This window comes from Eschrichtius robustus, chromosome 5 (genome assembly GCF_028021215.1).
Source record: "Eschrichtius robustus isolate mEscRob2 chromosome 5, mEscRob2.pri, whole genome shotgun sequence".
NCBI classification, from domain to species: Eukaryota; Metazoa; Chordata; class Mammalia; order Artiodactyla; family Eschrichtiidae; genus Eschrichtius; species Eschrichtius robustus.
Window position 1 is genome coordinate 1,036,781 of NC_090828.1, and position 19,028 is coordinate 1,055,808.

A 19,028-nucleotide genomic window follows, 5' to 3' on the forward strand; every position below is an offset into this window, starting at 1 on the left:
TGCCTCTCCTTCCCCCACTTGACCACACCTCCCTCCAGATCGCAGTGGAGGTGACCAAGTCCTTCATCGAGTACATCAAGAGCCAGCCCATCGTGTTCGAGGTCTTCGGTCACTACCAGCAGCACCCATTCCCGCCCCTCTGCAAGGACGTGCTCAGGTCAGCGGCCCCGGGTCAGGGGGGTCAGGGTGTCATGGGGGTCAGGGCCTCTCCACCTCCTGGCCAGCAGGGTCAGCCCGTGCCCTGGACGGGCCTGGTGTGGCGGCTGCAGAGCCGTGCGCCTCCCAACACCTGTCTCCCTGCCTACGGGCGGCAGGTTTCCCGGGTCGGCAGGACCCAGAGCGGGTCAGAGATGACCCCTGAGGACTGAGGAGGGGTTTCTTAAAGACCGTCGCTGTCAGAACCTCAGCCTAGGCTGCGCACAGGCTGCATCCTGGGGACGGGAGCCGGGTGCTGGGCTGGAGGAGGCCGGGGTGGCCCACGGGGAGACGGCTTCTGTGGCCCCCCGAGAACTCCGCCGAAGTGTCCCGGAGTCCTCAGCTCCCCAGACTGAATGAGGGCCCTTCGTCTGCTCCCTCGTTGCTACAACCTGCCGGGGGCTCACTTGATGGGTCGGGCAAGTCCCCTCTGAGGCCACCCCACCCAGAGCGTGGGGGGAACAGCCAACGGGCGTCAGGGACAGTGGGACCCCCTGTTGCCACCTCCATCTCTCCTCTCAGCTGACATGAGGGACCCAGAGCAAAACATCTGGGGTGTCGGGGAAAGAGAGGGCCCAGCGAGGAGCTGGTATCGGGGCATTTGGCCCCAGGAGCCTTGTCTGTCCTTGGGAGTGCCAAGGAGGCCCTGTCCTGGGAGCCCCTGGCCCTTGCCCCGCTTCTCGGGGCCTCGTGGGGCCTCCCAGGTGGGCTCTAGGGTCCTGCGGGGCCCCCTTCTCGCTCCGAGCTGGTGGAGGGCCTGAGACCGGGCCTTGCCCAGGCCCTGTGGGAGGGAGGGAGGGAAGGAGGGAGACCTGGGCTTGGTGTCGGCAGCCTGCTAGCCTCCCCAGCCAGCCCCTGCCCTCGGCTGCCCGCTCCAGCTTGGGGTCCTGCAGACGCCAGTCTCTGGTCACCTCACACTGGTGCTTCTGTCCCCACAGCCCCCTGAGGCCCTCGCGCCGCCATTTCCCGCGGGTCATGCCACTGTCCAAGCCAGGTAGGCGGGGCCCTCGTGGGTGCACGCCTGGGCAAGTGGGTGCACGCCTGGGCAAGTGGGTGCCCGTGTAGGCGGCCCCTCCAAGGCCGAGCGCAGTCCTGGTGATGGGTTGGTGCTCTCCCGGCCTCCTGGGGCCACCCTGCCCCTGCTGGGCCTCATGGGGTCCCCACGGAGGAAGGGGCTCACACTGGAGCGGGGGGCACAGGGCGAAGGTACAGGGACGTCCTTTAATCCTCGGCACACACAGGGCAGCAGGGCAACGGTCAGGTGGTGCTTGCCCAGAGTCCCGTGAGGCTGCCCGGTGCCGACAGTGGGGGGCAGGGGCTTCAGCGGGGCCGGGACATCTGAGCTGACTCTCGCAGGATGGACAAGGTTTGGGGTGGAAGGCAGACCAGGAAGCTGGTCCACGGGAGGCTGAGGCTGGTGGTGGGCAAGCCAGTGGGGCCCCTGGACGAAGAGCACCGGACGGTCAGCACCCTTGCCTGGCACCCAGAGCCCCAGGAGCAGGTGGGAGGAGGAAGAGCTCTTGAGATCAGGTGGATTTTAGTTAAAAGGGGTTATAGGGTTTTTTCCTGCCCTCACGACAAAAGCTGAAGCCCAGGGACGCAGTCACTAGAAGGTTGGAGCGTCAGCACTGGGGCGGGCAGTGCAGCTGAGGCCCTCGCAGCCCAGGAACCCGCCTTGAGGTTGGGGGGCATTGTCCCCGACATGGGTGCCCGAGGGGGGCCATGCAGGAGGTGCGTCTGCTGCTTCCTGGGCTGCGTCCGTGGTGACCCTTGCGTTCCCGCCCCAGAGTCCCCGTAAGATGGTGGTCTGTGGACTGAGGGTGCTTCAGGGGGATGCACGCCAGCCCCTCCAGGCCTGCTGACCACTTGTGGACATTATTCTTGGCTTCTCTGTGGGTCTTAGTTTGGCCCCTTATGTTTCCTGGGCTGTTCAGCCTTCCTTGCAGCCTCCAGGGGGACACCCAGATGCACATCTGTAGTGGAGTAGTGGGGCTCAGGTGGGACTTGATGGAGGAGCGGCCTCTGGGCTGGCCCAGAGGAGGGGCTGTGGAGGGCAGTGGGAGCCGAGGGCCGGGGCCCCTTGAGCTGGAGGCAGGTGCTTGGGCTGGTGCAGTGGCTGAGGGTGAGGGTGGTGTAGCAGAGGGTCCTGAGCGGGTCATGTGGCCTCCGAGCAGGCAGGGCTCCTCTGTCCTGCTGCTTCTGTGGGGCTCAAGTACTGCCCTCTTCAGAGGCCTGTGCCCAGGTGTGTGTGGCTGAGTGCTCCTCCCACTGGGCACAGGGAAGCCCACGGTCACGTCTGTTCCCAGGTCCATCGGTACCCAGAGCGGGGCGTACCCTGGGGCCGGGGGAGGGGTCCTCTGGTGGTTTATCTTGGAGGGCAACGACCTCACTGCTTCTGAGGCGTCCCCTCCCTGACCTCCCCTCTGAGCGCGCCCTCGGCACGTGGCTTCTCAGTTTCCTACCAGTGTGTGCTTCTCCTCTGTCGCCCCCAGTGCCCGCCACCAAGCTCAGCACGCTGACGCGGCCCTGCCCCGGGCCCTGCCACTGCAAGTACGACCTGCTGGTCTACTTTGAGATCTGCGAGCTGGAGGCCAATGGCGAGTAAGTCCCAAGGCTGGTGCTGCCCACGCTGGGGATGGGCTGGGGTCCTCTGGGGTTGTGGAGCAGGGAGGGGTCCAGGGGCTGGGCCAGGTGGCACGTGGTGGCACTCTGGTCTCCCTGGACCGGGCCACCCCACCTTTGCCGGAGGGAGCAGCTGATCTGTTTTCCTGTTTTCACCCCTTCTGCTCCTGGGGCCCGGGTGTGTGTGCTGTGGGTGGGGGGCTGGGAGGACGGGCACGGCCCTCAGCTCTCACATCTCTCTCCCAGTTACATCCCTGCAGTGGTGGACCACCGTGGCGGGATGCCGTGCATGGGGACCTTCCTGCTTCACCAGGTGCGAAGCGCTTGCTGCTCCCACCAGCCTCGAGCACCCCCCCCCCCAACCCAGGGACCCCAGGACATCTGACCGTGTCTTCTCTCCTGGTGCCTCGCAGGGCATCCAGAGACGGATAACCGTGACACTGCTGCATGAGACAGGCAGCCACATCCACTGGAAGGAAGTGCGAGAGCTGGTCGTGGGTGAGTGGCGGGGCGGGGGGGGGGGCGGGGGGGCGGCCTCGGGGGAAGAACACAGACACCCCGTTCACCCCCGGCCCCTGGCCAGACGCCTGCGTTCTAACCACGGCTCTGCCCCTGTTGCTGTGTGCCTTTGGCTCTCTGTGCCCCAGCCCCTCACCTGAAAAGAAGAGCTTGGCCTCAGGTGATGATTCCAGATTTCTATTTAATCACTGTACTAGCTTGCTAGGGCTGCTGTAACAAAGTACCACAAGCTGGGGGCTTAAAACCACAGAAATGTATCCTGTCACAGTTCTGGAGGCACAAGTCCTGTGATAAAGGTGTCAGCAGGGGCCACGCTCCCTCTGGAACCTCAGGGGAGAATCCTTTCTTGCCTCTTCCAGCTTCTGGTGGTTTGTAGGGAATCCTTGGCTTGTAGACACATCACCCTGGTCCTCCGTCTTCACAGGGCCTAGATACTTAGATGACGGCCCACCTGACTCCAGTGTGATAGCATCTCGACTGATCACGTCTGCCAAGGTCCTATTTCCAGATAAGGTTCTGGGGGTCAGGGCTGCAACACGTCTTTTTGGGGGGGACACAGTTCAACTTACAGAGATCACCCAGGAGCTTAGACGCTTTTCTTCTGTAACTTCACGTCATGAACTCTTTCATCTACTGGAAACGTTTCCTTTGCTGATTCTTTGTAAAGAATTTGTCTTCCCAGTTTCCATTCAAGGATAGGGACCACTGTCCATTCCAGTGTGTCATCAGCATGAAGGCGCCCACGCCACCCTGGCCTGGAGCTGAGGGTCCCGTGGAGGGCCCACCCTGGGGCATTGCTGTGGCTGGTGGGCAACAGCTCCAGGGCAGTGTCCCTGGGGGCTTGTAGGGGGGTTTCTGAGGGTGTAGTAACAGGACTGTGACAAGGGACCCATCGTCCTGCACCTGAAGTGCAGGATTGTGGGCAGGGAGGTTCTGGGGGCCCCAGGACAAATGCTTTTATTTTTAGACGTTTCGTATCTATTTTCACACAAGTCAGAAAAACGGTAGAACAAGCACATACACCCCCATTTCAGATGTTGTTTAGGGTGAATCTAAAAACTCTGCATCAGTTTAAAGAGAAAGATGAAGCAGACACCCAACTCGCTCACGGACGTACTGCACGTGGGTGGGAAATGATGCCGCCTTCACCCCGAGCCTGTTCTGCCCAGAGGGAAGGGTCTACACCGCCTGCGGACCCAGCTCTGGTCCTGGTGGAACCTCTCCCTGACGCCCCACCCCATCACCCTCATCCCTAGGATAGTGACCAGCACCCCTGTGTCTGCACAGAGGCTGCACCCTCGCTGGTCTTGGGGAGCCAGGCGCTGGTCTTGGGGAGCCAGGCCCTGGTCCCGGGATCCCACCTTTCTCTCTGCTCTCCCGGCCACATCCCATTTGAAAATGCAAACAGGGGTGTTCGCTTATGTGTGTGGTGAAGGGATAAGGGTGCTATTGAAGGGGATTCGGGGAGATGCTGGCAGGAACACCAAGGCCCCCACTCTTGGGTTAAGGGGTTTGGGCTTGCCCCTCTGGACTGCATCAACTCGCAGACCTGTGAGTGGACGTCTCGGCCTGACCGGGGCTCCGAGGGCATCAGTTTTGCAGGTGGAGCGCCTGGGCGGACTCGGAGAGGACAGAGTCCCTCGGAAGAGCCTCCGCTGAAGCCCACGCCCAGGGATGAGGAGGGGTGAGGCTGGCACACGGGCCAGGTCTCTTCCTGCAGCTGAGCCTCCCCAGCAGGGGCCATGTGGCCCTCCCCCGCCTTAGCCTCCAGCCATGGGGGACACACCCTGCGGGGACATGTGGCTGGAGGCCCACACCTGCCTCCTCCCAGAGCTCAAATGTTGCAAGAGACTTCCAGGAAGTGGAGCCCCAGCATGTGGGCTCAGAATTCTGGCCTGGTGTTGGGTCTTATTTCATTTCCGTGCATGGGGGGCGGGGAGGAGGGGAGAGGCCAGGGATTCCTTTCTGGCTTAACACAAAAAAGTCAGTATTTGTTTATTCCTCGAGGAAGCAGAGCAGTGAATTTAAGGATCTCTACAAGAGCACGAAATTATTAATGAAACCTGCAGGAGGGAGTTCTGACTCATAGCCGTTCTGGTGCCGTTTACAGAGTCACTCCCACCCCCCCCCCCCAAGTGCGGGCACCTTAGAGGGCCCTGATGGAGATGCTTCTTACAGGGAGAGATTTTTGACGCAGATAGTGTTTCTTTTCTTTCTTTTTTCCTTTTTTTAAGTGTAAAGAGAAAAGGGAACATTTTCTCTTTCTCATCTTGCTAAGATTTCCTTTTCCAGCAGGTAGGAGAGCCTGTGAGTTCTAGGCTGAGGGATTGGAATCTTATCAGTTGGGGTGGGGGAGATACTGCGAGAGTTATCGACGGCTGAGAAACTAAGAAACTCAGAACTTAGGCTGCAGGAGAAAGATGGCAGGACGCCCACTGACAGGTGGCACCACGTGCAGGTGCAGATCCTGTGTAGGCCTCCCTGTCCCCCACCCCCCGGTGTTGCCTTTTGTAAGGTGCTCTTGTGGCCACGTGGGGAGCCACATGACGTGGCCTCACAGGTGGAAGCTCCGGCCCAGGCAGAGGCGGAGAGCAGGGACCCAGCCCCCCGCCTGCCCTCCTGGGAAGTGACACATGGCCTGTCCACTTTCCTGTAGGTCGCATCCGAAACACCCCGGAAACCGACGAGTCCTTGATTGACCCCAACATCTTGTCCCTCAACATCCTCTCGTCTGGATACATCTACCCGGCCCAGGACGACCGGTGAGTCCCCTGGGGGTGGCGGCAGGGCTGCTCCCCAACTCCCTGGAGGAGGATCCGAGTCAGGACCCAGGGTGCGTTCTCAGCTCGCCCACTTGGCCCAGCAAAGGGCCCAAAGCTTTCCAAGCCCTCCTTTCTGAGCCCTCCAGGAAGGGGTGCAGGGAGGGGTGCCTGTGGCCGCGACTTCCCCCGGCAGGATTGTCTGCGCACCATCCTGTCGCTAGCTCACTCGGTCACCCGACGGAGGGGCCGCGTGGGAGTTGCCAGTGGATGAGCTGGGTCCCATCCTCGGGAGTTTCGTGGGTGGGTGGGCGGGATGGGGCAGTAGGCAGCATGGGGCGGACAAACAGGTTGGATTTCCCAACCACGCCGCTGCGGGCAAGTCTGTACCCTCTGGCAGGGGTACTGGGGCCAAGAGTCCTGGAGGAGTTCAGGGTCCAGCTGGGTCGGCAGTCTGGCGTCCCGTGGTGGAGGTCTGCCCAGCAGCACAGCTTAGCCCACACTCCTTGTCACTGGGCTGTTCCTTTCCAAGCTCCCAGGTGATGACCAAGATCTCTGCAACCTGGGCAGTCTGAGCTTGACCGCATCAGGGCGGGTGGATGTGGCCCCCCGGCAGCACCTGACAAAGCAGGCCTGTCGGGGTTTGCCAGGCTGGGCGGGGATGTGAGGGGGAGGCAGCTCATGACTGCTGAGAGCCGCCCTCCGGGGAATGTCGGAGGGCTTGGCTCTGTCTGAGATGCTGCTTTCTGGGGCTTCGGGGACACAGGGAGGGTGCTCCCGAGTCCCGAGGGCTTGACCTGGCCCAGGAGGAAGAAGCCGAGAGCCGACCCTGAGCTCGAGCCATGGGCGTCTCCACGGCCTTCTGCGGCTGTTTGCAGGAAAGATGTCTTGAGGGCTGGGTGTGCTCAGAGCGGAGTGCGGGGACCCCACACGTGCAGGGAGGACTGGATCCATAAGGATAAAGGGTCCTGGGTCCAGACGGAGCTCGGTTTCCTTATAGACTCCCTGGAGAGTGGGCTGTAGGGAACCATCCCTTGGTGCGGGCAGCTTGGGGGGTGGGGGCAGAGACCCTGACAGGGGCAGGTGTGGCTCTGGTTCCAGCCCTGCCTCAGAACCTTCCAGAAGAAACTCACCCTGCACTCATGTCCAGAGGGGGGAGGGGTTGGGTGAAGATTGCTGGGGGGTGTTCTCACGGGGGCGGGGGGCACCATGACAGGCTGGCTGGGCTTACCTCGGGGCGGGGGCCAGTGAGGCACGGTGTGGGGGGCCTGTCACCATGAGAACACACCCTGGGGACATGGCAGAGAGGGCCTGGTGCCCACCTGCACGGGCTGCCTGCAGGGACACGGGCCGCTGTGCCCGGGCCGTCAGGGATGGGGACCCCGGGGGGAGGTGGGGCCTGGGAGGGCTCTGTCTGCCATGCTGAGTGCCGCTTTGGACCTGGAGAATGACCTCAGCATTCCCCTGACCTCTGACCCTTCCTTTGCCCCAGCAACTCCTAGATTCTTGGGGCGAGAAGGGGTTGGGGGGGAGAGAAGGGGGCGGGGGTGCCTCTGGGCCTACCGCCCTGCACGGTCTCCCTGCTCTGAGGACTGCGTTTCTGGGTTCCCGTCCTCCGGCCAGCACGGCTGCTGCAGGGCACAGGGGACCTCGTCCTGGGCTCAGTCCCCAGGCAGCGGAGGGGGCAGCTGCTCCTGGCTGGACCCCGGGTCAGTGGGGCTTTGGCTAAAGAGGTTCGCCCTGTTCGTGGAGGCCAGAGGACCCATCGCTGACGGGCTCTGTCCTGTTCCCTGGGGGCTGTGGGAAGTGAGGCCGGCCAGCTGTGGGCCGGTCAGGGCCCTCAAGGCTCAAGGACGTCCTTGGGCTGGGGCTGTTGTCCTTGCCCGTAGCTGCTTTGGCCCCTGCTTGGCTCCTGCCCTTGCTGTATGGCCCCAGGACTGCCGCGACCCCAGCCCGGCCTGGAAAATCTCGGGGACGCTCCTCAGGGGGTGGCCCCAGGCAGGAGACATTCTGAGGCTTAGCTGGCCAGGCCGGCAGCTCCTCCTGAGGGCCCTCTTCTTCCCTGGACCGTGGCTGACGTCCTCGGAGCCGCGATGGGCCCGGCTGCCCTGTGGGTGACCCGGCAGGCCCTCCTGCCCCCAGAGACGCTGAGGCTCAGAGACCCAGGTCTGGCTTGGGCCTCGGAGCCTCAGCTGCCCACCTGCTTTGCCGCGGCCTCAGCCTCCTCCCCGCTCAAAGGCCCTGCGCTTTGCAGCCTCCCCGGCTCAGAGTGGGCCTGTCGCCGCGGACGGCTTCTCTCCGCGCTGCCCCCGCCCTCGCTGCGGCCGCCCCTCTGCCCCACTGCCCGGCCCCCGCCCCTCACTAACCTGTGATTGTTTGTGTTTTGCAGGCAGTTTCTTGATTCGGACATGCCTAGGTACCATTTGTGCCCCTTGGTTTCCTTTCAGCCTCTCCTCCCACTCCCGCAGCCCTGAGATTTCATTTCAGCTTTTTGGATTCCTTTCACACTTGCTCACCTCTCCCTCCTGTCTTTCCCATCTTCTTTCATTTTATTTCCTTTTGTATTTTTCTCTTCCTATTGCCTCCTTCCCCATCACCCTCCCTTGGCTGAGTCCCTTCTGCCCCCACTCTTGATTTTGCCTGCTTTGGTAGTTTCCTGCCCTCGGTAGACAATGGCTGACCTCCTGCTCCCCCCTCCCCCCCCCCCGCCCCACTCCTGAGCCTTGCCCATCCCCTGCACCCCAGCGGGAGCAGGCACCCGCATGCAGGCTGGCCGGCCAGGCCCACTCCCCGCAAAGTGAAAGAGAAAAGAGGGAGGGAGGGAGGGAGGGAGGGAGGGGCTGTAGTGGGCACAGGCCGAGGGGCAGACAGGAGCAGCCCGGCTGAGATCTCCTCTCTCTGCACCTCCCAGGCCTGGGTGCGAGCCCCTTGCCTGGCCAGGTGGGTGGCTCCAGCCATGCTCCTGCCGTGGCCACCGCACACCCTTTTTGGAAGTAGGTGGGTGGTCAAGCTGTGAAGGGCCCAGGTTCTGGACTCGCTCGGGTGGCCCCAGGTCCAACCCCCCGAGGCACGGGCTCCTGGGCCGGGGACAGCAGATCCCTCCCGACTCGAGTGAGGCCCTGGCATGCAGTGACCAGGTGCAGGGTCCTTGAGACCCTGGGGGTGGACAGCCTCACGGTCCCTAATTCAGACTTTGTCCGTGAGAGTCTAGTCTGTTCTGAGTGGAGGGTCAAGGCCGTAACCGTCTTGCCAGGCTGGGCGGGATGTGAGGGGGAGGCTTCTGCGGGCCAAGCTGGGGTGGGCAGCTCGGGGGTCCCTGTGGATGGTGGCCAGAGCTTGGTGGCCCTGGGGGTCACTGTTTTGAAGGATGAAAGGAGCAGCAGGAAGGCTTCCAGTGCGGATGTTTGAGGCTTTAAGCTGCAGGGAGGGGAATGGGGTGGTGCCTGCCCCTTTATGAGGGGGGAGCCCGAGGACCAGGTTGGGGGCACAACAGGACCTTCTGAGGCCGTGTCCTTGTCAGGTCATGGGGGTGGTGTGTCAGGACAGATGGTCACTGTGAATGTGCCCCGGGCAGCTGTAGCTGAGGCCCCCTGGGGCAGCGAGCAGACTGTGGTTCCTTTGGGTGTGTGCCTGAGGACGTGTGCCCGCACTCCAGGGACAGATCCTTGCCCTCCCTGGGGACACGCAGCTGGGTGGGGCAGAGACCTGGTCAAGGAAAACGGCAGTGGAGGCTGTACCAGAGGAGGGTCACAGCCCTGCAGGGCCCAGAGCAGGGACCTGCCTCTCGGGCAGTCCGGAGGGCTTGCTGGAGGTGGCAGCTTGCCAGCTGGTCCTGGAGGCGGACTGGGCTGGCCGAGGCGGCTGCAGCCTGCCCAGACAGTCTCCCGGTTCTCAGAAGGCTCTGGGGCGGGATCCCATCGGCTCGGGTTCATCCCTGGAGGGGACCCGATTTAGGGGCTGTTTCCCTGATGAGTGGAAACTTCCAGGCCCATCAGTACGATCGCATGGGGGTGTGTGGGCATTCTGTTCAAGTTTGCGTTTCCACAACCAGCCCAGCATGATAGAGGGGTGCTCAGGCTGGTCCTGGACACCCCCCTACAAGTACCTCATGCCTCCAGGAAGGTTTGGGTAAAATGGAAACATACCCTCCGGCCAGGAGGAGACATGGCACCAGGAAAGGAAGGGAGAGCCCCTCCTTCCCAGCAGGGCCTCCTTCGCCAGCCCCTAGACTTCAGGAGGACCTCACCCCTGCACCTGAGCAGGGGGCCCCAGCCCCCAGTTTCAGAGGTGGGCTCAACGGCCCCCAGTGGACTTGGCCTGCAAGAGGAGGCTTAGGGCGCTCAGAGGGGTGAGGGGTCAGAGCCCCAAGACTCGGGCTGGTGCCTCTTTTACGGGGCTATGTTTTGCGGGGCAGGAAACCACTGTGGTGGGTGGTACTGGGGACAAGTAGAGGGTCCCGTCCCCAACATCTGGAGTGGGGTGGGGGCTGGGGGCTGTACCGACTGGGCTGGGGCAGCCTGGCTGTGAATGTGGACAAGTGGCAGAATCTTCTGGAACCTTGGTTTCTTTCCGCCTCAGGAAGGGGATTTTATTAGGGCCTGCCTAAGGTTGTGATGTTAAATGAGATGAACATGAAAAGCTCTTAGCAGGGGTCTTGCATGTGGAACTTTATTAATGTAAGTTGTGTGGTTTTTTCACTACTACCTTGTTAGTATTTAATTTAAAATACTTGTAATCAATTTAAAACACATACCTCCTGAGCAAAAGCCTGGGTTTTTTTTTTTCTAACCACTCCAATTTTGCCAAAGGAGCCCCACTTAAATACCAGGGACTCACGCCCACCTTGTGGAGCCCCTGAGACGCGCAAGAGGGGTTGTGACACAGCCTGTGATCCATGAAGAGTTGGGTCAGACCTTCCACCCTGTCCGCGCATCTTACCCCAGCTCACGCTCCTGCCCAGGGCTCGGGTTTCCACCTGCCCGGAGCAGAAAGGGTCCTCAAGACCCTTTAAAGCACAGAGGTGTTGAGGAGAAGGCTGGGAAGCAGGGCAGTCCACGGTGACCCTCACCCATCCCACCAGGCGCGGGATCTGATTTCTCCAAACAGGTGGCCCAGGTGCCCCAAAGGCTACTCCAGCCTTCCCGGGAAGGGCCCAGATGTGGGGTCTTGTTGAGTTTCCCCTTCTGTCCTGCCATGCTGCGCCATTTATGGGGCCATGACCCTCACTCACCCATTCATTCATCTATCACATGTGAGCCACGTTCTTCGGGGTGTTAGGGGGCTTAAAGACTAAGACAGGAACAGGCAGTCCCCAGGAAGCTCAAAGCCTGGCCAGGGAGTTCGCTTGTCCCCTCATCCCCTCGATCCTCCATCCCCTCTGTCCCTCTGGTCTAAGCTCGCTCTGCGTGGTGGGTGATGCCGCTTGGCCGAGCACGTGTGGCATCCAGACACTGAGCAGAATTCCTGAGTTCGAGGCCGTTCCCCTGCTCTTAGCCGCGTGAGCACGTCTTGAGATCACGGTTCCCACCGGACACGAGGGCTGCCCTAGTTGCAGTCCGGGGGCTCAGTCCTGGAAGCCTGCCCATCAGACCACCTTCCCCAAGAACCTGGGCCACTCCTGAAAGTGACACTTTTTCGAGAAACATAGTTCCCAGAGCATAACGAGTTTCTGGTTGAAACCTCGAGCGTGGGGTTTAATTTTCAGATTCTTGACAGACCCATTCGCCTTAGGATGCCCGCCATGCTGGCCTGTTGGCACACGATGGCTGTGACGCATGTCAGAAGTTGTCTGAACGAGCTCTGGTGGGCCGTCGGCAGCAGGCATGGTAGAGTCCCATACAGAATGACCAGGCGCTCGTGTTGAGAGCCCTGAGGTTCCATCACCTCCCACCCAGGCAGCCCAGCCAAGATGAGGGCCAGCCCCACCTGGGCCTCTGGGCAGCCCAGGGCCTCCCGCGGACCCACACGTGCTCACAGGCAGGGCCAATACGGGTTCCCGTTCCACCAACCCCAGGGAAAACGAAACAGCTGCAGCCTATTTGTGGCAGGGCAGAAAAGATGTTTACAACATGTGACATTCTGTCAACAAAACTTTTTAACTGAGTTTTCAAGTTTTCCCCATGTGGGTCCTCGCTTGTTTGAGCATCACGCTCATGTCCCAGAGCTGAATTTGGGGCGGTTCTGTTTCCGGGCCCCTGCTGCCTGACCCCTTTGGCTGGAAGAGAGCCGCCAGACAGGCCTCCCCATCCAGGAACCACCCCCTGCCGGGCTTGGACGGCTCGCTTGGAGTCAAGATGTCAGCTGGAGGCTCCTGGAAGTGGACCGGAGGTGTATCGGGTGGGGGGGACTCCTCGATGCTGGGTCCCCACTCTGCTGCAGAAGGACTGTGCTGATGGGCATCTTCCGTCCGGCTGGGGGCCTTGCAGGAACCCCCCCAGGGCTCTGCTGTGGGTGCAGGCTGGCCTGCCTGTGGCCCCTTTCTTTAAAACGGGGTCCCAGGGCACGGCACGCAGATGGAAGGGCAAATGACTAGGATCCATGGTGGAGCCTGGCACGGCCTCGCTGGAGGCAGGGACTGGCCACTTTCCCCAGAATGGGCTGGATGCAGAGGATCCACAGTATGACGGGTGCTGAGCCGACGGTGAAGCTCTGATGCTCTGCCCTTAAGGTGGCCCCACCCCAGCGGTTCTGCCTCCGTGGGTGCGGGGTCCCCGGAATCTGCATTTCTGACCAGTTCCTGGTGGTGCAGATGCTGTGGGTCCCGGGACCCCAAGTCTGGGCCACACATTTCCCTTAAAAGTGTACCTGGGGGGTTGACTGAACTTCGCTTGGGTAGAGTAGGCAGCGCCGCAGGGGAGGGGGCGCCCTTCCGGGTGACCTGATGCCCAGAGGGGTCTCCTGGGCCTGCTCACGAGTCGGGGTCCTGGTGTGGTCTCCCCGCCTGCCAGTCACCTCCTGGATGCACCGTGGCTCCCTCTCAGCCCGCTGGGTCTTAGTTTCCTGCCATGTGACACCCTGCCCAGCAAGCTCTGGGCCTCCTGTGTGGCTGCTTGGGTCCCATGTGGGTGGGCTGCCACTCTCCCGCCCTGCTGGGGTGGGCTGGGTCCTCACGCCCCGAGCACTTGCGGCGGGAAGGAAGCCGGCAGCGTCCTGTAGCGACATTTTAGGCAGGTGGACAGAGGTGGCAGCGCTGAGCCAGGCCCTGGGACAGCGGGAGGGTTTGGGGCTGGCCGGCCTACCAGGGCTGGGGCCTCAGGCTGGGCCTTACCCAGGGTGCAGTTGGGCCTCCTGGGGTGAGGACTAGTAATAACAATAGTGCTTCCCAGGCTCTGTCCTCAGCTCCGCACTGGCTTACTTAACCCACAGGACATCTCAGTGAGGTGGGGCAGTGGCTGCCCGTCATTGGTCCAGGAAGCAGGGCACAGAGGTGTCTGCTGTCAGCCTGAGGTCACATGCTGTGAAGTGGCATTTGGAGCTGGGCTGTCAGGGGGGGCATTTGTTCTGAGCTGCACTGCAGCAGGCCTCTGGCTCTGTCCGCAGGCCTGGCGCCTCAGAGCTGGGGCATTTGGGGACCCCTGGGACAGAGGGCATCCTTCTGGGTCTGGGTGGTGGCACCAGGTGCGCCCAGCTGGTCCTGCTGGAGATGGACCCAAGGCTCTCCCTGCGGACACAGGGAAAGGGGGTGTCTGCAGTGCCTGGGCTGGGGGCTTAGAGTGGGCCCCACCCACAGGGAGCCCCCCACCCCTGTGGGCCGCGTCTGGGCCCCATGAGAGCGGTCAGCAGCCCCGCGGCTGGTGTGGCACGGCCCCGCCTGCTCCATGTCAGTTAGCTGGTACCTGGCTGGGTGACAGTGCTCGTTCTGACATGTGAATTTCTTCTGTGTGTGTACGTGTGTGTTCTGGCTGCCACCGCCTTTAGCGTTTCATTCGGAAATGACACTAGGTACAGCTCACTTTTCTCTTCCGCGCTCGCTCGGTCTGTCCTTTCTGACTTTCAATTTCCTTTCTCCCCCGATGTCTCCCCGTGCTCTCTGCCCATTCTCTGGTTACCCTGCTGTCCTCACGTCCTGCCTCTGGATCTTTCTCCTCAGTGACGTTTCCGGCAGTGGCCCTGCCCTGTCCCGCTGCTTCTCCCGCGCCCCTGGACTGCGCCATGGAGAGAGGGGGTGGCCGTGGCGCTGTCCCTGCCCCTACGCAGCTTCTCTCCTCTTCCCTCTGCATTGCCGGGTGGGCCCGGCTCCTCCGAAGGGGCCGGGCCATGTCAGGGCGTGTGCTGTGGCCGGCTGCTTGTGTTGATGCGTTTCTCAACTGTGTCTTTGTGAGGATGCTTGGATGGAAACCGGGTGAGGCTGGGGGCTGCCGGGGCCCACAGAGCGGCCACATTGTGCCTTGAGGCAAAGCCCCAGCTTGAATACGAGGGTCCTCAAAACATGCACCCGGCCTGAGGCAAGAGTTTAGGAGCTCTGCCATCAGATGGTTGAAAACAGAAACTGTCCTATAACAGGAAACCCTGCCCTGGAGTGGAGACCACCAAATTGTCTGGGCCCTGGGGCTGTCCTGAGTTGCCCTCAGAGGGGTTTCCTGGCCACTGGCTCACGCTCTGGTCATTATTTTCCGGGTTACAGACTGGGGACAGAAAGAAGCCACCACTGCCTGCTCTGTGCTACGTGGGGCCCTGCCTTTCCACGGGGCCTGGCTGAGGTGGGCGGAGGCCATGCCGTCTGGGAGAGGGGCCACTCCGGTTTTCACCCCCAGCATCCTCCCCCAAGGGCAAGTCGGTTGGTGGAGGAGATGGCCATGGAGAGTTTTGGCAAAGCCGGGCGGGCTCCCTTTGAGTCCAGGGAGAGGCCAGGGCGCCTCCTTACTCAGGCCGAGACTGAGTGGAGCCGGTCACCCCTTCCCACGGTCTCCCCACCACCACCGTCGCCTCTGCCCCCTTCCCCCCCTCCTCTCACCCTCCCTCCCCTTTGTCACAGCCCCCTCCCCTTTCCTCTCCTCCCCTCTCCATCCTCTCCTGCCTCAGCTCCAGGGGACCCCCCCTCCCTCTCCCCCAGGGTGGAGCTGAGAGAGCTCTGCACTCATCCTGGGGGGCGCCTGGAGCCCCCCACCTGGCATGGTCCTGAGTAAGGAGGGCTCCATCCTCCCTGGACACCAGCACCTGGGCCTCTGACCTGTGGCCCCAGCGGCTCTCCCTGCGGGTGGCCCACACGTCTGTCTGTCTGTGTCTGTCTGTCTGCATGTCCCCACCCCCACCAAGAGCAAGCCGCATCCGACCTTCTACCTTGTCTCTGCTTCCATCCAGGACCTTTTACCAGTTTGAGGCCGCATGGGACAGCTCCATGCACAACTCCCTCCTGCTGAACCGGGTCACCCCTTACCGAGAGAAGATCTACATGACCCTCTCTGCTTACGTTGAGGTAAGAAGCCTGCCCCCAGGGCACTCCACCAAAATCATCCGTGCCCCAAGCCTCAGCTGCTTGCCAAGGGGCAGTGAGGGTGCTTGTTAGCCCTGGACAAACCCAGTCAACCCTATTCTCTTCTGAGAAGGCTTCTTAAGTCCTTGAATTAAATCTATGTACTTTTAATGGCTATGCTCACAATTAACTAACGCTGCTATATTTAGTGTATGGGTTTGTCCTTGGGGTTGCAAGATGGTTGCAGCACCACCAGACATTGCATCTATCTTCCAGGCAGCACAAAAGCAGAAGCCTCCCCTTCTCCATCCCCAGGGTCTGAGGCCATGACCTCCCTTCGAAGCACAGGAGGAGGCTGGGGGCATGGGCATTTCTTGCTGTGCACAGTAATGAGGAATGGGGGCGGGGATTTGGGGTCTGCAGCCAGCGGGATGGTAGAGACAAAGGCATCCACCCCCCTAGAGCCTAACTACTCCAGCTGTAATATGGGGACCTACCTGTGTGACTGCCCCATGGGATGAGGTTTGCTCAGGCTGAGAAAACACTTGCAGGGCTTTGCCCAGACAAGACCCCAGCTTTGTCAGCAGTTATCTTGGAGCTTCGGGAAAACCAAAGAACTGGCTGTTCAAGACAGCACCTCGCTCGCTGTGCAGTAATTTCCTGTGGTGTCTGAGAGTTAAACTGTGGGTGCACAGACAGGGTCCAGTCGGATCCTCACAAACGTTTTGGGGACAGTGTCGCCCCGATTTAATGGTGAGGCAGCTGAGGCCCGTGTCCAGGGCACTTGGGGCCCCTGCACGGACACCGGCCCCCGGCAGTGGGTGCCCGGCTCTCTCTCCCGCCTGGCTGTGGGTCGGGCGGAGGCTCTTGTGCCCCGAGGGGGAGATGGCTAGGTGCAGCTGGAGCCGAGCGCCCTGGGCTGTCCTTGGGTCCGAGCCCCTCCCTGCCCTCTGCAGCTGGAGAACTGCACACAGCCGGCCGTCATCACCAAGGACTTCTGCATGGTCTTCTACTCCCGCGATGCCAAGCTGCCGGCGTCGCGCTCCATCCGTAACCTGTTCGGCAGCGGGAGCCTGCGGGCCTCGGAGAGGTGAGCCTGCAGTGGCGCCCTGGGCGCAGGGAGCACCAGACTGGGCTGTGCGCGGAGCAGTATGTCACGTGGTGCACTCCGGGCCGGCTGGCCCATGAGACGGAGGACCCGCCCCGGTCCCGTCGGGCCTCCGGCTCTGGGGTCCATCTCACTCGGACCGTCAGTGGACGCCGCCGGGCACTTGTGGGGACACCGATGTCATGTTGGGGGGTGTGAGAGAGCCAGGCTCTCCCCACGGCACAGTGGGAAGGCCTGAGGTGTGCACTCTGGGGCCTCCCTGGGAGGTGCCGGTGACCTTCGGCCCCAGGGGCCATGCGGATCTGTGCTATTGGGACTGCTCCCCCCACTCCGTGGGAGAAGCTGGGTAAACACGGGGCTGGGCGGGAAGGGGGACTCTGGACAGCACTTCCTGAGGACTTGTGCTGAGCCAGTGCCTCTCGGAGGCTGGCGTCCCTTCTTGCGCTCTGACCACTCCCTGCATTCTTGGGGGTAGGGCAGGAATGGCCGAGAATGTCAAGGCAGTAAGCGGGGGCCCTGCACCAGCAACAGGGACCACCAAGGGTGCCAGGTCACCGCTGGCCGCCTTCAGTGAGGCTCCCCGTGCACTGTCTCGTGGGCCCCCGTGTCCAGGCTGCTCTGGCACAGCCGGGAGGAAGGGGGGGTGGGGGTCCTGGGCTGGCCATGATCCTGTCGTCCAGGAGGTCACCCCGTGCGCGTGAGCTCCTCTCCATGAGTGGGTTAGTGGGGTGCCCTTGGCAGAATCAGTGGTCCCAAGAGAAAGGGGTCCCAGCGGGAGTCTGGGATGGGAACCATGTACAGGGACTGCATCGCGGGGAACCTAGCGCCTCAGCCACCCCGTGCAAGGCCGCTTGGCGTGGGCGGCTGCAGGACTCGCGCCCAGTGTGCATTTGATGGTGGCGAGAGTCGGTGCCTGGCCGACGCAGGGCCAGGTGACGACGTTCCTCCTCCCACCCCCCACCACTCCTGGCAGCAATCGCGTGACGGGCGTGTATGAGCTCAGCCTGTGCCACGTGGCCGACACGGGCAGCCCAGGTAAGCGTCTACCCTGGGCTCTCTGGTCGGGGGTGGGGTGGGGCACCGTTGGAGGTCAGGGAGCCCGGTCCCCTGGGATCACCTGGGTGACTGCAGCCACGCTGCCATTGGGGGCCCCTCACCTGGAGACTCAAGTGCCCACCTCGTGCCCCCCGGCATTGCTGGGGGGCTGGAGGGGAGGGAGGAAGGGAGAGGAGGGGCAGCCGAGACCCCGCGGGACACCTGGCTCTGGGGGCCTGGGGCGGGGGTCCCGCCTCCCTCGGTGGATAAGCCTGCAGCTAGGGCTGCGTCTGACGGCGTCGCTCCAGGGATGCAGCGGCGGCGCCGGCGGGTGCTGGACACGTCCGTGGCCTACGTCCGGGGTGAGGAGAACCTGGCGGGCTGGAGGCCGCGGAGCGACAGCCTCATCCTGGACCACCAGTGGGAGCTGGAGAAGCTGAGCCTCCTGCAGGAGGTGAGAGGGCCGCGCCCGCCGGGCTCTCACCCCGCCCAAGATGGGGCACGTGGCACTCGAGCCGACCGGCCGCATGACGGCCACCGGCTTAGGGGGGAAGGTTCATCCTCGACCCAAGCGCAGACTGTCGGGCAGTAGATGAGACAAGAAAGAGACCGGGCGGGAAGCTAGTGGGCAGGGCGAGGCCCTTCTGTCGCTCGGGCCAGGACGGCCAGTGTCCAGCCGCGGCGCTGACTGCGGGCCAGGGCGCGGGTGGGAAGCGGGCATCCGGGGCCACGTCCACCCTCTGGGCCCTTCGCCAGGCCACAGCTGCAGCGTGCACGGCCCCCTGGAAAGCGGCTGCGGGAACGTGGTGTCCGTCCCGTCGGCTCACGGCGGGCGCACGGGCGGGTCTGTTGGCGCCACGTCCCACGCCACAGCCCGGCTGGGCGGCCGGCTCTCCCGGGCCTAACCGGGCCTGGGGCTCAGAGCAGCCGCCCACCCTCCCTGCCCTGGCGGGAGCAGAGGCAAAACCACGCTTGTGCTCCTCTGTGCAGGTGGAGAAGACCAGGCACTACCTGCTGCTGCGGGAGAAGCTGGAGACGGCCCAGCGGCCTGCTCCCGAGGCCCTGTCCCCCATCTCCAGCGAGGACTCCGAGGCCCACAGCTTGTCCACCTCCCCGCTCGCGGCTGCGGGCCGGCCGTCGTCCCTGGAGGCTCCCAACGAGAGGCAGCGGGAGCTGGCGGTCAAGGTGGGCGGCAGGCGGGTGGCGGCCGTGCTCCTGGCCCTTTCCTGGTGCCAGTGTCTTGTCATGGCCACCAGGATCTGGGAGAATGAGTACGTAGGGTCACCTTGAACTCGCCCCCACCCCACCCCACCCTACCCACATTGGAACCCGGGGACCTCTTATAGCCTACTCCCCAAGGCAGTGCCCTGCTCTCTCT

At 62.8% G+C, this 19,028-nt stretch overlaps 1 protein-coding gene across 2 annotated transcripts in view; it reads left to right on the forward strand.

Annotated features, from left to right (window-relative positions):
* Positions 1-19,028, forward strand: part of KIF1A (kinesin family member 1A) — a 92,630-nt gene that overhangs the window by 66,398 nt on the left and 7,204 nt on the right. For both annotated transcript variants that reach the window (XM_068544087.1, XM_068544086.1), the window contains 11 exons: positions 39-157; positions 1,134-1,189; positions 2,688-2,796; positions 3,064-3,130; positions 3,231-3,315; positions 5,993-6,098; positions 15,396-15,510; positions 16,464-16,597; positions 17,589-17,650; positions 17,959-18,104; positions 18,641-18,835. In XM_068544087.1, the coding sequence (XP_068400188.1) occupies positions 39-157; positions 1,134-1,189; positions 2,688-2,796; positions 3,064-3,130; positions 3,231-3,315; positions 5,993-6,098; positions 15,396-15,510; positions 16,464-16,597; positions 17,589-17,650; positions 17,959-18,104; positions 18,641-18,835 (1,194 nt within the window). The remainder of the gene's footprint in view (positions 1-38; positions 158-1,133; positions 1,190-2,687; positions 2,797-3,063; positions 3,131-3,230; positions 3,316-5,992; positions 6,099-15,395; positions 15,511-16,463; positions 16,598-17,588; positions 17,651-17,958; positions 18,105-18,640; positions 18,836-19,028) is intronic.